The following is a 22552-nucleotide window of genomic DNA, read 5'->3' on the forward strand; positions in this document are numbered from 1 at the left end:
ATAAAGAACCCAGCTGGTTGCCAACTCCCATATTAAGTGCTCATCCCCTCCCTGAGGTTTCCCCAGGACAGCTGAGTGGTGAAACAAGGCCTCTGAATGTCTGCCTTTTCTTTGCCCCAGCTCTCTTTTGTAGAGCTGTGAACCAGCATTTAAAATGGCCCAAAGTAGAAAATACAAACTGGTCACCTGAGTGCACAGGATTGTATTATTTCCACCAAAAGCTGGCTGCTTTTGTCCAATTACCAAAGGGCTGCTCTTCAAGGAGCCTGCTCCAAGTCGCCTTCTGCGCCCATCCTTTCCTTGTGCATGGCAGTGTCTCTCTCTGTCTCTTGTGCCACTGTCTTCTCCCTAGTCCTCAATTTACATCTGGTCTCCAGAGGCCTTCTGGGCTCACTGCTTCTCTAACTGGTGTCTTCTTTAAAATAAGCCCTATTTCTTGTCCTTCTCTGGAGCTCTTGCTCCGTCTTTGGTTGAGATCCAGCTTTCTGCCCCTGGACCTGGCTTGTGTCTGGAGTGCATCACTTCCATCAAACCATAGTAAGAAAGCAAATTTTGGTTCTTCTTTGATTAAATCTTGAGGAGAAATCACTGTTACAGCTTTTCCTAACCAATTGTTTTAATTTTCCTAAGGGCAATGTGAATTACACAGCTATGAGGATTTTCTTTTTGTGTTGCCTATTAGAACCAAATCTTTTTTTTAATATTCATTTATTTTAATTGTTGATGATTGGTTACAATGTTGGTTTGATTTCTGTTGTACATCAACATGAATTAACCATAGGTGTCCATATGTCCCCTCCCTTTTGAATCTCCCCCCCACCTCCCACCCATTCTCACCCCTCTAAGCTGTTACAAAGCCCAGTTTGAGTTCCCTGAGTCATACAGCAAATTCCCATTGGCTGTCTATCTACACATGTTACTGTATGTACATCCATGCTACCCTCTCCATTTATCTCACCCTTTCCTTCTCCCCCACCCTTGTCGATAAGTCTGTTCTCTATGTCTGCATCTCCACTGTTGCTCTGTGAAGATTCCTCAGTACTGTCCTTCTAGAGTCCATATATATGTGTTAATATGTGATATTTGCGTTTCTCTTTCTGACTTCCTTCACTCTGTGTAATAGGGTCTAGGTTCCTCTGCCTCATTAGAACTGACTCACATGCATCCCTTTATATGGCTGAGTAATATTCCATTGTATTTATGTACCACTACTTCTTTATCCATTCATCTGTCAATGGACATCTAGGTTGCTTCCCTGTCTTGGCTATTGTAAATAGTGCTGCAGTGAATACTGGGGTACATGTATCTTTTTCAGTTCTGTTTTCTTCAGGGTATATGCCTAGAAGTGATATTGCTGGGTCATTTGGTAGTTCTATTCCTAGATTTTTAAGAACTCTCCTTACTGTCTTCCATAGTGGCTATAACAATTTTCATTCCTACCAGCAGTGTAGGAGGGTTCCCTTTTCTCCACACCGTCTCCAGCACTTGTTGTTGGTGTATTTTTTAATTATGCCCATTCTGTCTGAGATGAAGTGATATCTCATTGTAGTTTTGATTTGCATTTCTCTAATAATGAGTGATGTTGAACATCTCTTCATATGTTTATTAGCCATCTATGTATATTTTCTTTGGAGAAATGTCTGTTTAGGTCTTTTGCCCACTTTTTGATTGGGTTGTTTGTTTTTCTGGTATTAAGTTGTATGAGCTCTTGTATATTTTGGAAATTAATTCTTTGTCAGTTATTTTGTTTGCTATTATTTTATCACATTCTGTGGGTTGTCTTTTCACCTTGTTTATAGTTTCCTTTGCTGTGCAGAAGCTTTTAAGTTTAATTAGGTCCCATTTATTTATCTTTGTTTTTATTTCTATTATTCTAAGAGGTGGGTCATAAAGGATCTTGCTATGATTTATGTTATACGGTATTCTGCCTGTCATCTTCTAAGAGTTTTATAGTTTCTAGTCTTACATGTAGGTCTTTAGTCCATTTCAAGTTTATCTTTGTGTATGCTGTTACTAAATGTTCTAATTTCATTCTTTTGTAGTTATCCAGTTCTTCCAGCACTACTTATTAAAGAGACTGTCTTTTTCACATTGTGTATTCTTGCCTCCTTTGTCAAAGATAAGTACCCTTATGGGCATGGATTTATCTCTGGACTTTTTTTCCTGTTCCATTGGTCTATACTTCTATTTTTGAGCCAATACCTTACTGTCTTGATGACTATAGCTTTGTAGTATAGTCTGAAATCAAGCAAGTTGATTCCTCCAGCTCCATTCTTCTTTCTCAAGATTGATTTGGCTATTTGGGATCTTTTGTATTTCCATACAGAATTGTGAAATTTTTTGTTCTACTTCTGTGAAAAATGTCATTGGTAATTTGATAGGGACTGCATTGAATCTGTAGATTGCTTTTGATAGTATAGTCATTTTCACAATATTGATTCTTCCAACCCAGGAGCATGGAATATCCCTCCATCTGTTTATGTCATCATGATACTGTACATAGAAAACACTAAAGACACTATCAGAAAATTACTAGAACTAATTAGTGGATTTGGTAAAGTCATAGGATACAAAATCAATAAACAGAAATCACTTGCATTCCTATATACTAACAATGAAAAATCAGAAAGAAAAATTAAGGAATCAATCCCATTTACCATTGCAACTAAAAGAATAAAATACCTAGGAATAAACCTACCTAAGGAGACAAAAGAGCTATATACAGAAAACTATAAGACACTGATGAAAAAAATCAAAGAACTAAATCTTTACATTTCCTATGACCTCAATTTAAGTCTCATTCCTCACTCAACTTACTCTTTCCTTGCCTAGTCTCTAGGTAGCTTATTCTACCTTGTTGTATCCTATCTATTCTAATACATAAGTTTTTTTTCTGAAATCTGATAACACATAAATAAAGCATATTTATGCATTTTCTAATTGCTAAGTCAGGAATGTGGCTCCCTTGTCTGTTCAGACTTGTATCCCTGTTGTTTATGTTTTCATTTATTTATCAAACAACTACTGTGTGCCAAGGGCTTGCCAGGTGGCTCAGTGGTAAAGGATCTGCCTGCCAATATAGGAAATGGTTCCTGGGTCAGGAAGATCCCCTGGACAAGAAAATGGCAGCCCAACTCCAGTATTCTTACCTGGAAAATCCCATGGATGGAGGAGCCTGACAGGCTACAGTACATGGGGTTGCACAGAATCGGACATGACTCAGCAACTAAACAGCAAACAGCAACCGTGTGCCAAGAGCTAAGATAGCAGCTGAGGACCCAAAACTGCTGGACATGATAATAAGGTTTTCAAATTTATGAAAGAAAACATAAGATTACAATAAGGAATAATTATATTGAACTATAATAACCAAAATCTTTTTAAAAATGGATATAAGTAAATCTCTTTCATTAATTGAATAAACAGGAATATATAGTGGCCATTCTCATAACTAGCTTAATATTGAAGTGGTTGTGATGCATGTGAGCATTATTGGAAAATAGCAACTGTAAGGAATATGAAAAGTCTGTGATTCTGGTAGTCATGAGTACTCTATAATACTGTGGTTTGTTGCTTACATTCATCATGGATGGAAATGCTAAATTTCCATTAGCAGGTGGTGCAAATGGAGATGTAGCTTATAGACTACCTGATTTAGACTCCCAGATTCAGAAACCCTGCCCTACGATCACACTCAAGTCTTATTCCTTCTAGAATAAGAGCTTTTCTCTATTCTTGGTCACCCTGGCCCTTCCATTTTCTGAGCCACAACTGAGTGTGATTTCAGGACTCATACTTCTAATTGTACCATGTTCATGAATTTTCTCCACAAACTGCAGACTCCTTGAAAATAGGGAGCACTTCTGATAAATCCTTTGCCCTCCACCCCTACATGTTGCAAGGGTGCTAGGAGAGTGATCCTTGGTCACTTGCTCTGTGATTGGATCAACTAGGTCTTGAAGCCTTCCTATCAGTTTCCTTGCCAAGAGATTCTACATTAAATTCCTTGCTTTGGCAATTGAGCTCATTGCTGAAAATAAACTCAGTTATCTACTTCTAAAAAATTTGTCAGAAACATGTGAATGACATCACAGTCAAAAAATTCAGACATGTCAAATCATCAGCCTAAGTTAGCAAACATGGAAGAGCAGTATTAAATATATGTTGTCTAAAAAGTGGAAAATTATGAGACTTCCCTGATGGTCCAGTTGTTAAAGACTCCATGCTTCCAATACAGAGGGTGTGGGTTTGATTCCTGGTTGGGGAACTAAGATCCCACATGCCTCTCAGTGTGGCCAAATGTTTTTTTAAAAAAGTAAAAATAATTTAAAAAGTGGAAGATTAAAAAGAATCATAATCCCAGAAGGGGGCAAGCACACCAAAGACAAAGGTCACCAGGGCCATTGTCCTAGGCTCTTTGCCTCCAGTCTCTGCTTGCTTAACTGGTAAGGAATTCTCTGTCCACAGCCTATGAACAAAATGTATTTGAATATAACAGCCAAATAGCAGCTGTCAACCCAAAAATGACTGGAAGATTCAGGCTAGCAGGATATGACTTTGCGATGCAAGATGATTCCCAACCAACTAGAGTTGTGGCAGCCCTCCTTCCCTTCCCCTCCTAAAGTACAGAGTGCTATAAATGAAACCAAGTTTAAGCCTTCTACTGTGTACTGGGTAGAAGGTACAGAAACTTAAGATAGAGTTCATGTTTTCAAAGAATCTACAATCAAATTAAGAAGAGCAAAGATAGCACCCAGGAAACCACTGCAAATATACAAGGCACCCTGTATTTAGGAGCTAGATCAGTTAATTGGACCAGGGAACCTCTCTACTCTGGCTTTCAGAGGAAAGATACAAGCAAGCTACAGGGTGTAGGCTACTGGAACTGATTAAAATCTCAGATATATGAGAGTACTTGAATACAACATTTCAAATATATTACTTTAGAAATGCAAAAAGAATCCATAAAAGGAAAGATTGATACATTTTAATTAAAAGTGAAAACTGTGTACATGGCAAAAAACTACAAATAAGTAGAAAAATGTTATTGTAATACTTACTACAAACAAAAGGCCAGACTCTCTAATATATAAAGAGTTCTTCCAAATCAGTAATAAAATAGCAACAACGCACTAGCAAAGGATGTGAACACATAGTTCATAGAAAAGGAACTACAATAGCTCTTAGTCTTACATCCACAAAGAACAAAAAGTTCCATACACTATCTTATTTATCTAGAGTGTGGAGAAACAGGTTCTCTCATACATAGACTGCTTGTAGGTCAAAGTACAAATTAAGTCTCTGTGGAAGACTATTTGACAGTATCTGTCAGAATTATAATTCCGCATAGCTTTGACCCAGAAAAATCTACTCTTTGGTATTTTTACCACAGTTATACTCAAATATGTGAGTCAATATGTCTGTACACAAGAATAGTTATTATTACATTGTTTTAGGAAAAAACTGGAAACCACCTAAACATCTATCAGTAGGGAACTGGTTAGTTACATTATGATCCATTCATCTAGTGTTGTGATTAGGAAGAATGAGTCAGCTTCCTTTTGATGGGAAACATGTTCAGGGAATATTATTGAGTAAAAAGGAACAAGATACAAAACAGTCAGTAGAGAAACCACCATTTGTGCGGAACAAAGAAGAAAGAAAGTTGACTTTTTCTTGTATACCTTTTGTCTCTTTTAAATTCATTCAAAATTAATTTCATCATTATATACTCTTTTGCCCCATTTAAGGGCATTTTAAAATGTGTGCATTAAAAAAAAAAAAAAACTTTTATGACTTCAAAGCAACACTTTGCCTTTTATTAGGCTCATGTGGACTTTTTAAAGTCCAACCTCTTTGAAAAATGTTTCTTTGATATTGAATTCCTTGTTAGGAAGCAGACAAACTCTGTCCTTGAAAGATGTGTTTTCTACTTCATTCTGCGCTCAGTCCTCAGGCCTGCAGTATATGGTTTACAAGTCTAACATCTTAGAGAAAAGTGCTGTCAAGGCAGGAGGTAATCAACTAGGGCCTTCCATACTTCATACATGTGTGTGTGTGTGTGTGTGTGTGTGTGTGTGTGTGTATTAGTTGCTCAATCATGTCCGACTCTTTGCAACCCCATGGACTGTAGCCCACCAGGCTCCTCTGTCCATGGAATTCTCCAGGCATGAATACCGGAGTGGGTTACCATTTCCTTCTCCAGGGGATCTTCCCAATCCAGGGATCAAACCCAGGTCTCCTGCATTGCAGGTAGATTCTTTACTGTCTAGGCCACAAGGGAAACCTATATAGATAGATAGATGCATATATATACCCATATATATGTACACATTTACATTTGTTTTTTACAAAAATAATATAACAGGGTTTACAGAGTTACATGTAATCATTTTTTAACTCTGGAGTAAAATGGGAATTTTAGGCCTAAAATTAGATTTAAGATTACTGAACAGAGGCCATATAGCAACACAGACGTGATAAATCTTGATCATCACATAACTAGAAATATGTTGCTTTTATCCTTATGCGGGGTCTTACATATTCCCCCATCAATTAGTTTCATTTTAAGTAAAATACGGAAGCAAAATAGTTGACTGAAGTAATCTTCTTTTCAGTACATTAGCACATATGCCAAATTACACTAACTACATGATAACCTCTATGTACTAAGGCTATATTTTTAGCACGTGCTCATACCTACTTCATTAAATACAGCATCCAGCTAGCAAACACAAAAAAAGGAATGCTTGCTGTACAGCAAAAATGCCTGCATGTACACCTGTGGTGGATTCATGTCAATCTATGCCAAATCAATACAGAATTGTAAAGTAAAAATTATAAATAAATAAATAAATAAATAAATTTAAAATTAAAAAAAAGAAGAAGAAAACAACAACCTGCAGGATGGTGTCTTACAGGGTTTGTTGTTGTTTTATAGTCACTAAGTCATGTCCAACTCTTTTGCAACCGCATGGACCGTAGCCCACCAGATTCCTCTATCCATGGGATTTCCCAGGCAAAAATACTGGAATGTGTTGCCATTTCCTTCTCTAGAAAAGGTACATCAGTTTTAGTAAGAGGCTTCAAAGATACTAAAAGTTGCTACCCAACTAACAGAGAATCTTGAATGATTAGATCAAATAGTAATCCTCTCCTGAGAGCATGAAAACTTTGGGAGGTAGGCTTTATAATTTTTTCATATTGTTGATTGGTGGAAGGAGAAAGAGGTTTATTGAACTGACTAGATGGGGAAAAACAGGTATTTGAGCAGTGGAGGTGGCAGAAGCCACATGTTTTGGTGATTTCTATTTTCAATTAACTAGGAGACAAAGGAAATCGAGGGCCAAGGAGAGGGCAGCAGTAGGCAGTCCCCACCAGGGAAAAACGTGTTTCTGAATCACTGAAACCCCTGAAAGAGTTCTCAGGGAAAACCTTTTGGGGCCCCTGTTAGCAAATGAACCTCCAAAAGACCCAGGACCCTGTGCTCAGTGGGAATGCAAACAGTCCAAAGAGGAAAGTCCAGAGCTCTCTGGATGCAGCACACGATCTGGGGTTCCTCAGCAAGAGCCAGGCCTGGCCCAGCCTGTTCTCCTGATTTCAATCTGGAAAAGTAGGCAACTCTTGTTAACCAATTCTTTCAAAGAATTGTTTTACCAGATTTGGGAATGGAAAGGAGATAAGTAGTTTTAGGTGTGGAAGTGCTTATTCAATTTTTTAAATCTGTACTGACTGCATTTGAGAGGAAAGCCTTATTGGGTGATTTAATTTACTTTCACTAAGCAGACAGAGAAGGAGTGATAGGTAGACCAATAGATACATACATGCATACAGATATATATAAATATGTATATGACAAATGACAGTTTATGAGCCCAATTCAGGTTTTAGCAACTGCACATACTATTTAAATTGTGTGTGTCAGCTTGAATTAAGGGCAGGGGCCTTTTGTGGGGAGAGGGTTGGAAGTTGGTTGCCTGGTTTTTGGTGTGCACTCTGTGTATGTGTGGGTTTTTAGTTTTCATGTCTTTGGATGGTAGTATAATTGACATGCCATAAATCACCCATTGTAAGTGTACATTGTAATTTTTAGTAAATTTACATAGTCGTGTAGCCATCACCACAATCTCGTTTTAAAACACTTGCATCAAGCAAAAACGTTTCCAATCATACCCATTTGTGGTCAGTCTCTGTCCCGAGCCCCAGCCTGCACCTGATCTGCTTTCTGTCTTGAGTTTTGCCTTTTCTAGAAATTTCACATATGGAATCATACAGCGTGTAGCTTGTGTCTGGATTCTTTCACTCGGCATGATGGGTTTGATGTGTATCTGTGTTTTTACCTGAGTGGAGTCCCATCATGTGGATGGATGCATGTGGATGCATTTTGTTTATTCATCTTCAATTTGAGGGACACTCGAGTGTTTCTGGTTTGGAGCTGTTAGGAATAATGCTGCTGTGAATGTTTTCATGTGTATCATATTTCAGTTTGTTTTTGGAGGATTCTGGGGCAAATGCCTGAGGGTTTCCATGACACCTGGCAAAGTTAAGAAAACAAGGACAGACTGCCTTGAGACTGTTATTATTCCAGCCTCCTGAAAACCACACACTTGGATCTGCATTTGCCCTCCTTTCCAAGCAGTTTTAAAAGCAGTGAGAAGGAGGAAGCCTGCGGGCAGGTCACAGTCCCACGTGCATAAAGTTAATGCAAAAGGAAAAGTGGACTCATGCTAACCAACCGTCGATAAACCTGTTTACATACTCGGAATGTCTTTCTATTTCTCCACCATGTTTTCTTCAACATTTTTATCTTTTTTAAAGGATACAGTATAAACTCAATATGAAGGGAAAAAAGAAAATCAAACATAGGAGTTACTGTTTAATTGGAACAGAATCCCAGTTTTGCAAGATGAAACAAGTTCTGGAGTCAGATGGTGGTCAATGCGAGTGTACTTAATGCCACTGTGTATATTTAAAAATGGTTAAGATGGTAAATTTCATATGTATTTTTTAAAGGAATTTTTAAAAATCAAACATAAAAAGGAAGTAGTTACAGTAAAAATGGAAAGTAATCCTTTACCATGATCTTTCTCCCGAGAGGTAGCCATGGATAACAGCTTAATGATTAACCATCCTTGCAGATTTTTTCACATACATTTATAAACATGTATTTGCTTTGCAGCTTGCTTCTTTTTACTTTATATCAGCCATATTTTCATGTCAGTATCTATGTGTCTGACTCACTTTTTTTAACTACTACAAAATAATCAAGGAAAAGGCTAAACCCTGGTGGCTCAGAAGTTAAAGCATCTGCCTCCAACGTGGGAGACCTGGGTTCGATCCTTGGGTCGGGAAGATCCCCTGGAGAAGGAAATGGTAACCCACTCCAGTATTCTTGCCTGGAGAATCCTATGGACAGAGAAGCCTGGTAGGCTACAGTCCACGGGGTCGCAAAGAGTCGAACACAACTGAGCAACTTCACATAGTTTATCAGGACCTGTGGATTGCTTATCTTTGATGAATGCTTTTTATCTCTTTAGAATAGTAACCATGGACATGCTCATGAAAGGGCAAAAAGACATTTAAAGATACTGCCAGAGTGCTTCCTACTGACATATGTATATGTGCCAGTTTACACTACATCCTCACCAACACCACACACTATCAGTACTTACAACCTAGATAAATCTGATAGGAAAATAGAAATTATGTCATCTGGTTTTAGTTTTAATTCTCTGATTATTAGTGAGATCAAGCATATTTTCCAATGTTTATGTGGCCATTTTGGTTTCATCTGTGAATTGCTTGTTTATATATATTTGCCCCATTTTTTATTGAATTCTTTATATTTTTCATATTGATTTATAGGAGCACTTATTTATTGTAAATATTTTCTTTCAATCTATATCTTGTCTTAACATATAATCTTCTCTAGGGTATTTTTCACCATTAAAAATGTTTAAATGATTTTAAAATGATTGTAAAGTCAGCCTTATGCATCATAACCTAAAGGCTTCCTGTCTTGATTAGAAAGGGCTTCCTCTCTGAAAGATAACAAAGTTTTCTATTGTGTTTCCTTCGAATAGTTTTGATTGTTATCTTTAGATTTTAAAATATAATATGCCTTTAGATATAAAATCATATACCGCATGCCTTTAGATATAAAATCATATACCATGCATTTCACGTACCAACATTTCACTCATTTAAAATGTACAAGTCAGTGGTTTATAGTATATTCAGAGTTGTGCAACCATTACTACTATGAGCATTTCATCATCCCATCAAAAAACCTTATCACCCATTAGGAGTCTCTTCCCATTTCCCTTCAATTCTCCCAGTCCTTAACAACCATCAGTCTACTTTCTACCTCTGTGGATTGGCCTGTTCTGGACATTTCATGTAAATATAATTATACAGTATACAAAATACATGGTACTTTGTGACAGTTTCTTTCCTTTAGCATATTTTCAGGGTCCATCTGTATTGTAGCATGTATCAGTATTTTATTTCTTTTTATTGCCAAATAATATTCCATTATATGTATATGCCATGTGTTTTCATGGACATCTGAATTATTTCTATTTTTTGGTTATTATGACTAATGCTGCTGTGACCATTCATGTACACATCTGGGAGTTTTTTCCTTTGACTTTTTTTAATTGTGCTAAAATATACAAAATATAACATTTGCCATTTTAATCATTTTTAGGTCTACAGTTCCGTGTCAAGAAGTATAGTCACAGTGTCGTGCAAATATCACCACTATTTCCAGAACTGTTTCATCATCCTGTACAGAAATTCCATACACATTAAACAAAACTCCCCATTTTTTCCTTCCTCCAGCAGCTAGTAAACTCTATTCTACTTTCTATCTGTATGAATTTGTCTATTCTCAGCACTTCATTATATAAGTGGAGTCATACAATAGTTGTCTTTCTGTGTCTGTTTTCACTGAGCGTAATGTCTTCAAGATGCATATATGTTATAGCTTGTATCAGAATTCCTGTCCTTCTTAAGGCTGAATAATACTCCTTGTATGTATATACTTCTTTTTGTTATTCATTCATCAATTGATAGATATTTTGGTTGTTTCTACTTTGGGGCTATTGTGAATAATGCTACTGTGAACACTGCAGTACAAGTATCCATTCAAGTCCCTGTTTTCATTCTTTTTCAGTATATACTTATGAGTGGAATCGCTGGATCTTACTCTATGTTCAACTTTTCGATGAACTGCCAAACTGTTTCTTATGGAGGCTGCACCATTTTACATTCCCACAAGCAATGCATAAGAGTGCCAATTTCTCCATATTCTTAGCAACATTTGTTATTATCTGTCTTTTAGGTTAGATTGATCCTAGTGGATGTGAGATGGTATCACATTGTGGTTTTGCATGCTTGGATTCTTTAATCTATCTGTATATTTTGGATGTGTAAGGCTTTGTGATTTTCTATCTTGTTTTCCAAACGGCCAGGCATTTTTAACACTATTATAGTGTTGAAAGAAAGCTTCTCACTTATAAAATGCCATTTTATTTTATATTAAATTACATACCTTCATTAGGTCTGTTGCTAGATATTGCTTTATTGACATTTTGTCCATTGCCACAGCAATAACACACAGTTTTAGTTGCTGCCACTTTATTATATGTTTCAATAACTGAGAGGAAAAGTACCTTCCCAACATTGCTGTTTTTCAAAATGTTCTTGGAGATATTTGAACATTGTCTTTTCCAGCCCAACTTGAACAGCTTGCATGAAGTTCCACTAAAAACCTGTGTCCTTGTCCACTGAAATACAGAGGGTGGGGGGTTAAGATTCTGCTTAGAATTACACAGAGTCTACAGATCAGCCTGGGGACCCCTTCTCCTTATTTTACTTAACACATAAACCATTCCATTAGCTGTGTTTCTCACCAACAGAAGTATGATAAGAAAGGGAAAATAATGGAGTCTAACTAAGATGGGTCAGTTTGGCCTCTTGAAGAAGCTCTGGGAAATATATTGAGAAAGAAAACTCTTAATTCAGAAGTAAAATGAACTGGGGTAGTGGAAAGATAGAGGGGTTTCTTTCAGTTACCTGAACTAAAATGTATTGCATCTGATTAACAAGAATTGACCTCAGTTATTCCAGAAATTTTGTATCATGGGATGTCAATATGCCCTATCACACACACATATGCACATGCCTGTTCTTCTCTCTAGTATGATGCTGTCCGAATAAACCAACTCTATGAACAAGCCAGGTGGGCCATTCTCTTAGAAGAAATTGACTGCACAGAGGAAGAAATGTTGATCTTTGCAGCACTACAGGTATGGGAACGTTCGTACCTTCCTCTGGAAGGAAACAAAGAAAATTTGTTCTCCTTAAAGTTTCATTTTCTTTCTACTGATTTTTTCTTTGAAAAGGAGTTGAAAATTAGTATAGTAAATTTAAGTTTAAAATATGCCTCATAACCAACCCATGCATACATCTTATAAGGCAACAGTCTTGCTATCCTCATTGCTTCCACACTATAAGGTCAACCAGTGACGGAGAAGAACTGAGTTGGAACATGACTAACCATAAATCTCAAAATAATTTACATTAAAATGTCGTTTTCCCTGCATACCCGGGAGATCTCCTTCCAGGAGATGTTCAGTATTTTCTGTCTTCACTTGTGTATCTAATAATCCTAAACACTCTGTTTCTGTTGCAGTATCACATTAGCAAACTGTCGTTGTCCACTGAAATACAGGATTTTACAAATGAGTCTGAGGTTGACGAAGTAGAAGCAGCACTTTCTAATCTGGAAGTGACCCTGGAAGGTGGAAAAGCAGACAACACTTTGGTATGAATGTTTCTGATAACTCAGAATTGTGGCTTTGCTCTGATTGACAAATATAAACGTGCTTTTTTATTATAAATAAGGGAATATTTTGTCTGATTTTGAAGAAAGGAAAATACTCTCTTCCTTGGACAAACTTAAACTTGACTAGCTTTTCTCAGATCCGCTCTGTAAGTAACTGTAGGGTATTTTTATCACTCCTGATGACAATTCTTTTGTACTGTATTTCTTCTTAAAGATAAGCTAGCTTGGTATAAGGGAAAGACCGCTCCAGTCTCCATTTCACTAGAGTGGAACATGAAATTGGCCCTTTAACTGAAGTCTAGAAGAATGAGGTAGCTGTGAAAGTAGAGAGAATGCTTCACAGATACAAAACCATGTGATCTGTTGACCTAGTCATGCATTTCTTTGGGCAAGACTGTACACTGTAAAAAGTTCCTGAACCCTTTTGACTTTAGGAAATAAAGAAAAACTCTCCAGTAAAACATAAAGTAATAACGCTCCTGCTTCTTATCCAGCAAATGTGGCTGAACTGTCAGCTTTATAATTGCAGTGCCCTGCCTTGTTTGATTCATTTGTTGGGAGCCACCCTTTTGTTTAACTTCTTCAATCATTAGTTTAATCACATTGAATCAGAGAGGTAGATTCATTGTAATTTGGTATAAATAGTAATAGATGTAATGAGGCATTGTATTGTATTTAATGTGTGTTCTCTTATGATTAAATTCCTTAAAATAGGAAATTGGTATAATGCAAAAGCAACTACCTTATATAAATGAAATTCTCAGATTCTGAAGAGATCCAGGCCCTGAACCACATTTATGAGACCTGGGCCCCACAAAACTGGATTTCTCTTTTGTTTACTTCCTAGTGGAAAAGTCATCCTTCTTAGAACAACTGGAAAATTCCCTCTCAACGCCTCTCAACGCCAAACAATAGTCTTTTCAGTTTGAAAATAGGCACCAATCTATGAACTTTGAACCAGATTCTTTCTGAGAATCAGTAGGATTCTATATATCAGTAAACTAGATATAGCTACTCTTATACACTTTGATGTAAAAATTATGAAATATTTTGTTTGGACATAAAAGTAGTTTCTAACTCAGATTTTTAACTTGAATGATAGTGTATGGTCAGTTTTTTTTAATCTTTTTTCATTTGTGTAATATATGGCACAGAAAGTGAAAAAATACAAAAATGTACAGCTTAACAAATCAGTATTAAATTATCAGCCAAGTTACCACCCAAATCAAGAAACAGAACTTCACCAGTCACCCTCAGGACCCCCACAGGTGCCTAATCTCAGTCCCAGCCCTCTCCCACCCTACCCCTGAGGGAACTACTGGAAATGTAGCTAGTATGACTGAGGAAATGAGTTTTTTATTTTATTTAATTTTAACTAATTCTTATGTAAATAGTTCCACATGGCAGGTGGCTACAGTGTGGGATAGAGTACCAGCACCCCCTGTCTAATTACTGCTTGTCAAATGTTATCTGCTTTTCCTCAGGAGGACATTACTGATATCCCTAAACTTGCAGATAATCTCAGATTATTTAGGTAAGTCACCCTTGAAGAGGAAAGAAGTTACTCATAGCAAAATCTTGCAGGTAAAGAATGTAGGAGTTTAAACGGAACATCCATTAGGCAGGTTCATGGTTCAAAGGTAAGAGCACAAGCTTTGGCGTCAGACAGATAATGGATGGAGTCCTAGCTCCATAGTGCACAACAGCAGGATGATCTCAGGCATTGTCATCATGTCTCTGAGCCTCAGTTTCCTGATCTATGAAGTGGGGATATACCTCCTCTTGGGCATGTTGGGAATATTAAATTAAATGATGCATATGAGGCATTAAACATGGTTCCTGGCTCATGAAATGCTGGTATAAATATGGTCAGTATTGGTGATCGTGAACACGTATGCCAGACTTTTATGGTCCACCTGCTCAGGGCTCTCATACCATTTGAAGGCCCTTTTATGATTGTCTCTAGAGCTTTGATCCCAGACTGATAGAGAGTTGGCTTCCCTGGTGGCTCAGAGAGTTAAGAATCTGCCTGCAATGCAGGAGATGTGGGTTCGATCCCTGAGTCAGGAAAATCCCCTGGAGAAGGGAGTGACTACCCACTCCAGTATTCTTGCCTGGAGAATTCCATAGACAGAGGAGTCTGATGGGCTACAGCCCATGAGGTCACAGAGCCAGACACTACTGAGTGACTAACACACCCATACACACACCTTAGTTTATCTACCTTCACCTGTTATTTCTGATAAACCCCCCAGTCACCTCAGATCACTCTGAAACTATTAAAAGGAATAGAAGTTTTTTACTTTCTTCATGAAGGTCTGATACATTTGTGATGGTGCCAAGGTGGGTTAGGATGAAAGGAGTAAGGTTCGTTTGAAGTTCTATCAGTTACTTTATGGTTTGTTGACTTTTCCTAACAAACTGACACTTCACTTAGTTGGCTTGAAAAGAAACACCGGTTGCTTTTGTTACCACGATTCAAAGAAAAACTTGGAAAGAATGAGCAATGAATCAGATATAAATGAGAAATAAGAGTCCAAAGGTAACAGTATTTGTCACTGGGTTTCTGCAGGGTTTTTTTTTAATGTGATCTTAGCAGATGGTCCAAACAATTGGGTCATTCATTTAACTTCTGTGGCATAAATAGTTGTAACCAGGTATCATTACAGTCAAAATTACAGAAAAAAAAAATAACAATTTGAATCCACAAATCTCTTTATAAATTATTAATTGTTCTTGAGAGAAATCTGGTTGCCATAGCTTCTGTATAGAGCAAACTGAGCTCTTCACAGACCAAATGATGACAGTATTCTTCCTATAAAATGATAAATCCTAAAAAGGAGATGATATTCTGGAAGTAAGCCCCACATCTGTATCACTTTAAAGTGACTTTTATGCTAAAACTCACAAAGTTGTCCTCATATTTGGCCAGTGGACACTATCTACCAAAGTTCTCAATGCATTGAATATAATATATAATATTGTTTCTGGAAGAAAAAAATATAGGAGGAAAGGAGGGGGGAGAGTGGAGCTGATGACACAGGAAAGGAGAAGGGAAAGGAGGAAGGAGGTTGGAGGGTATACCTCTGCTGTTGGTGAGTATGTGACCCTTATAGGCCATTCTTTTCTCTGGGCCTCCTCTCAACAGAAGAGCATTGAACTAGCCCTTTAGCTTTAAATTTTCTTCTTTGACAGTGAAGCTCCTTTTTCTTTCCTAAATCACATCTATTGAACCCACGTGTAAATAATGGACTTCTCTTCCTAGCAATGTAGTATCTGATCTGTTGCAAATCTCAATCTTGCTTGCCTATACAAAATTGATCTTGAAGTGAGACTAGGAAGTCACAAGTGAGATTTCCTCAGCTTGTAGGGAATGAAGGGGGAACCAGTTCTATTAGGTTGGTGCAAAAGTAAATGTGGTTTTGTATTGTTGAACTTTGCCATTTGATATTGGAATATATTCTTAAATGTGGTTATGTTATATATCATTTTAATGCATATTTCTCACTTTATTTTTTTGCTAATGACATTACTTGCTGTGTATTTTACACTCATTTTAGAAATGTAAACTATGGAAATGATATTAGACAAAAAGCAAATTCAAGCAATTTTCTGATTTGAGTTCAGAAGGGGTCATAAAGCAGCAGAGATGTTGCATAAAACCTGCAATAATGCATTTGGCCCAGGAACTGCTAATGAACGTACAGTGGCAGTGTTGCAAAGGAGATGGGAGACTTGAAGATAAAGAGCGTAGTGGCTGGCCATCCAAAGTTGACAACAACCAATTGAGAGCAATCATCAAAGCTGATCCTCTTACAACTGCATGAGAATTTGCAGAAGAACTCAGCATCGACCATTCTATAATCGTTTAGCATTTGAAACAAATTGGAAAGGTGAAAAGGCTTGATAGGTAGGTGCCTCATGAGCTGACCAAAAATCAAAAAAATCATCATTTTGAAGCGTCTTCTCTTATCCTATACAACAACAACCAACCATTTCTCGATTAGATTGTGATGTGCAAGAAAAAAGTGGATTTTATATAATGACCAGTAACAACCAGCTCAGTGGTTGGACCACGAAGACGCTCCAAAGAACTTCCCAAAGCCAAACTTGCACCAAAAAAATGTCATGATCACTCTTTGGTGATCTGCTGCCAGTCTGATCCACTACAGCTTTCTGAATCCCAGTGAAATCATTACATCTGAGAAGTGTGCTCAGCAAATCAATGAGATGCACCAAAAACTCCAACACCTGTAGCTGGCATTGGTCAGCAGAAAGGGCCCAGTCCTTCCCACCTAACCGCATTGCATGTCACACAACCAAAGCTCCAAAAGTTGAACGAACTGGGCTGCGTACGAAGTTTTGCCTCATCCGTCATATTCACCTGACCTCTTGCGAACCTTGGACTACCACTTCTTCAAGCATCTCAACAACTTTGTGCAGGGAAAATTCTTCCACAACCAGCAGGAGGCAGAAAATGCTTTCCAAGAGTTCGTCAAATTTCGAAGCACAGACTTTTTACATTACAGGAAAAAACAAACTTATTTCTTGTTGGCAAAAATGTGTTGATTGTAATGGTTCCTATTTTGATTAATAAAGATGTGCTTGAGCCTAGTTAAAATGATTTAAAATTCACAGTCCAAAACAGCAGTTACATTTGCACCAACCTAATACCTATGCTGAAGAATTGATGCTTTTGAACTGTGGTGTTGGAGAAGACTCTTGAGAGTCCCTTGGACTGCAAGGAGATCCAACTAGTCCATTCTAAAGGAGATTAGCCCTGGGTGTTCTTTGGAAGGAATGATGCTAAAGCTGAAACTCCAGTACTTTGGCCACCTCATGTGAAGAGTTGACTCATTGGAAAAGACTCTGATGCTGGGAGGGATTGGGGGTGGGAGAAGGGGACAACAGAGGATGAGATGGCTGGATGGCATCACTGACTCGATGGACATGAGTTTGAGTGAATTCCAGGAGTTGGTGATGGACAGGGAGGCCTGGCGTGCTGCGATTCATGGGGTCGCAAAGAGTCGGACATGACTGAGCAACTGAACTGAACTGAATACAGATGCTGGAGAAGGAGATGGCAATCCACTCCAGTATTCTTGCCTGGAAACTCCCATGGACAGAGGAGCCTGATGGGCTACAGTACATGGGGTTGCAAGAGCCAGACATGGCTTAGCAACTAAACCACCACCATACCTGAATGTTCTGTGGTTTTCCCTCCCTTTCCCTAATACAGATGAAGGGCTTCCCAGGTGACTCAGTGGTAAAGAACCCTCCTGCCAGTGCAGGAGACACAGGAGACGGTTCGATCCCTGGGTCAGGAAGATCCCTGGAGGAGGGCATGGCAACCCACTCCAGTATTCTTGACTGGAGAATCCCAAGGACAGAGGAGCCTGGTGGGCTACAGTTCATAGAGTCACAAAGAGTCAGACACAACTGAAGAGACATAGCACACACGCACAATACAAATGAAGCCTCAGTTGCACAGAGAGATTAGGCTATAGACATCGATTCTCATGGCTCAGGGCTGGGATTGTAATCCCTGTACAAAATTTAAGGTGAGGTTGCCTCCTGTGAGGCAGTGAGCCAGAACTGAAGCCACTGCCTAAAGGCAGAAACTTGTAAGAGCTGCCTTCTCTGCTTAACTGGGAATAGAAAAACTGCCCATCAGTGGAAGGAAGGAGAAGGCAATGGCACCCCACTGCAGTACTCTTGCCTGGAAAATCCCATGGACGGAGAAGCCTGGTGGGCTGCAGTCCGTGGGGTCGCTAAGAGTCGGACACGACTGAGCGACTTCACTTTCACTTTTCACTTTCATGCATTGGAGAAGGAAATGGCAACCCACTCCAGTGTTCTTGCCTGGAGAATCCCAGGGACGGGGGAGCCTGGTGGGCTACCGTCTATGGGGTCGCACAGAGTCGGACACAACTGAAGCCACTTAGCAGCAGCAGCAGTAGAAGGAAGAGTAAGAAGTTCATCTTTGCATGGAGTTCTGTGTGGGGAAATGCGATGTCCTTTGAAAAATAAGAGCCATGGTCTGTGCCACACACAGATGTAGATCTAAATTTAAATGTCTTATATGATAAAAGAATTCTGAAAAATAAAACATACTGGTCCAAAACCACAAAAGCTATGAAACCCTGGCAAATGTAATTGCAAAAATACCTAGAGAGCTACAGAGAAAGTAAACCCCCTCAAATAAACAAACAAATAAAAACCTTCCCAATAAAAATTGCTAACCCTGTGATTTCATGAACTACCATAAAGAAAGGTCAGTAGGCCCAATAAATAAGAGGATTAGGTAGTAGAACAATCTGAAGAAACCATAAAATGAGTATGTTAAGAATCATTAAATATACTGAAAGGTAAACATTTTAATGAAAGGTAATACTAGAAACTCTAGAAAAGAAAAACATAGTCACAGAAATTGAAAATTGAATACATGTGTTAAACATCAAGTTTAAAACGCAGCTAAAGGGAAGCCCCTGTCAATCCCGTGTTTAGGACTCAGATTTCACTGCCAAGGGCCCAGGTTTGTTCCCTGGTCAGGGAACATAAGATCTCACAGGCCACACAGCATGGCCAAAAATAAAAAAAAGTTAAGGAGAGGACTTAGAAAGATAAAAGTGGAAAATATGATATAGGTAGAATAAGAGGGTTCAACTAGGAGTTTAAGAAGGAAAAAAGGGTGGAGGAGCAAGCATTCAAAAGAGGATACTCCTGGATTTGCCTGGTGGTACAGTGGATAAGAGTCTGCTTGCCAATGCAGGAGACACAGTTTCGATCCCTCATCTGGGAAGATTCCACATGCTGCAGAGCAACTAAGCCCGTCAGCCACAGCTACTGAAGCCCGTGCACAGCCAAATAAATAAATAAAAAGTCAACAAATGAGAAACCCTTGGGTTAAGAGGATTACACTGCAGAGATGTGGCTCTGCCTTTCTCTGAGCATTCCTTGAAATAGCATACGCAAATTACAGGAAGAATTTTTTTGAAGGGCCATTAGATGAAGAAAATGTGATTCTTACATTGTATCCAGTTAATGAGGAAATTGTTGAAGACCATGAAGTGGAACCAGGTGTTTCCTCAACTTCAGAAGTCAAAGAGGAGGCACTGAATACAAATGATCAAGTTCCTCCTCCTCAAACCAATGAGCTTGAGGAAGCTTGTCTGAGCTCTAGCTTTAGAAGGTCAGTTTGTCCTTTGCCCACCACGTGGCCTCCAATTAACGACGTGAGTCGGGGCACTGTGGTACTGGCGCCAACAACTTGAGTTGAGTACCGATGGCCAGAAAATAGAAGTTTCTCGGAGACTCCAAGAACATGCTTATCCTGAAAAAGATCAGTATGTTCGTAAATCATCACGGGAGGCCCAAATGCACTCATGTTCAAGGAAATACAACATGATGACCAAGAGGGGAAGTATACAGAAAAGAAAGATGAGTGAGAGTGAGGAAAGGACTAACATGGTTGGATGTGGTAACTTCAGCTCCAGTAGCCATGCTGGCAGCATGGTCCAGAATTGCTGCAAGGGCTGTTCAGCTGAAGGCTGTGAATTCGTGTGCCCTTCTTTCCTCTCAGTCCTTTCTGCCCCAAGCCTCAAGCATCCAGTGTTTTGTGGTCCACGGCAGACCACTCTTGGCAGACACAGAATGTTGGGTTCACCTGCAGTTCCAAGCAGGTCAGACCTGGGTTCCCAGCACCCCAGGAGGATGACCTCTCTCTTCATGACCTGGAAGATAACATGTTATGCCCTGAATGTGTTCGGAGGAATAAGAAGATTATGAAAAGATTAATCACAATGGGGAGGAGGAAGAAATCTGGTTTGGATACATCAACATCATTGCTTTTAAATGGGCCATGTCTTAAAACAGAATAAGTGATTACGAGAGGGAAAGGAGTGTGAAGTGGGGAAATGGGTGATAGGGGTAATTTTATGTAATCATGGTAACTAGATTTTTGTAGTATCAAATATCGAATTACTGTGTTGTATATCTGTAGTGATGTGTGCATGTTTATGTGTGTGTGTGTGTGTGTGTGCTCAATGGCTATTGTTCAGTTGAGCTTGTTTCTTTGGGACCCCATGAACTGCAGTCTGACAAGCTTTGCTGTCCATGGAATTTTCCAGGCAAGAATACTGGTGGAGGACTTGCCATTTCCTTGTCCAGGGGAAACTTCCTGACCCAGGGATCAAACCTGCGTCTCCTGCATTGGCAGGAGGATTCTTTACCACTGTGCCATCTGGAAAGCCCTGTACATCTGTAACGAAATGCTATATACTGGTTTTGCCTCAATTTTTTAAAACGTTAGAATTTACCACTGGAGCCATCTGGTCTTGGAGTTTTGCTTGTTGAGAAGTTTTTGATTACTGATTCAATCTCCTTACCAGTAATCAGGGGGGAAAGGATAAATGGTGGAGAGCCCACAGTTAAAGTGACTCACATCCCAGTGATTGCTATGCTCTGTCCTCACCATCCTCGCTGTAGCCTGATGCCTTAAGTACAGATGGGAACGTCTGTATTCTGTACTTGAGGTTTATCTGAAAGTGACTGTTACTAGCTATGTATTGATAGAATGTAATTTGGTTTCATTTTAGTTAATAGATTTTTTTTTTTAGCAGTTTTAGGCTTAACGCTGAATGCTCCATTGTCTGGATGTACCATAATTTATCCATTCATATCTTGAAGGCCACCTTGGTTGCTTCCAAGTTTTGGCAACTATGAATAAAGCTGCTAAAAACAAACAAACGCAAAAGTCTATAAATAAGGCAAAAATCATATATAAAAAAAGAATGTTTGAGAGTTTTTCATAACTGTTGAGGACAAAATCCTTAAATTCAGAAATCTCAAATCCCAACAAAATAAATCAATATAAATGTACATCTTGATATGGCCCAACACTGGTAAGAGAAAGTTGTTAAAGTCTGAGAGAAAAGATAGATTTCCTACAAAAGAAAAATAGGGGCAGCAGGTTTCTCGTTGGCTGGAAGATATTTTGAAAGGACTAAGGAAAGATAAGGGCTTTCCAGGTGGCACTCGTGGTAAAGAACCAGCCTGCCAATGCAAGAGACATAAAAGACGCAGGTTTGATCCTGGGTCAGGAATATCCCCTGGAGGAGGACATGGTCACGCATCCCAGTATTCTTGCATGGGAATCCCATGGACAGAGGAGTCTGGCAGGCTGTCATCCATGAGTGCGTGCCCAGTCACTTCAGTCATGTCCGACTCTTTGCAACCCTATGGCTGCTCTGTTCAATTTATAAATGAGACTCTTTACAGTACTTTTAAAGAGATGGAGGGTGACCATGAAAATCTTTGGTCCTGCTCTAAGGCTCACTGGTTATCACATGCAAAATTACCTCTAAGTGTTATACTTTAAAAAAAAACAAAAAACTGTTCCAAATCTATGACTTTTCTGTGGTGATAAGTGGCCATTGGTAGTGAGTCTCCTGATACTTTAAAAATAATAGATACACTTAATCTGTAATTTTTTAAAGGTGATTGTAAAATGAGTGAGTATGGAACTAGATTTTGAAAGATATTGATGCCATAAAGAGAACATTTTGAGAATTATTTGGAAATGTTTCCATTGCCACAGTGTTGCCAGTAATGATCCTGCCTATTAAAACAGTATTATCTGCTCACCTTTAAAACTTGGAAATAGAATTTTTCTGTGCTAAACAGCATCCAAATTGAGTGATA

The 22552-nt window shown here is 38.7% G+C and overlaps 1 protein-coding gene and 1 pseudogene across 3 annotated transcripts in view; both read left to right on the forward strand.

Annotated features, from left to right (window-relative positions):
* Positions 1 to 22552, forward strand: part of FERMT1 (FERM domain containing kindlin 1) — a 59041-nt gene that overhangs the window by 20487 nt on the left and 16002 nt on the right. For all 3 annotated transcript variants that reach the window (XR_005722345.1, XM_040247896.1, XM_040247897.1), the window contains exons 7-9: positions 12204 to 12311; positions 12698 to 12829; positions 14335 to 14384. Coding sequence is in view for 2 of the 3 variants with exons in the window: in XM_040247896.1 (XP_040103830.1) it covers positions 12204 to 12311; positions 12698 to 12829; positions 14335 to 14384 (290 nt within the window). In the remaining variant the exon portion in view is untranslated. The remainder of the gene's footprint in view (positions 1 to 12203; positions 12312 to 12697; positions 12830 to 14334; positions 14385 to 22552) is intronic.
* Positions 16522 to 20993, forward strand: LOC120869406 (annotated as a pseudogene).

Source organism: Oryx dammah, unplaced genomic scaffold, assembly GCF_014754425.2.
Source record: "Oryx dammah isolate SB20612 unplaced genomic scaffold, SCBI_Odam_1.1 HiC_scaffold_10, whole genome shotgun sequence".
NCBI classification, from domain to species: Eukaryota; Metazoa; Chordata; class Mammalia; order Artiodactyla; family Bovidae; genus Oryx; species Oryx dammah.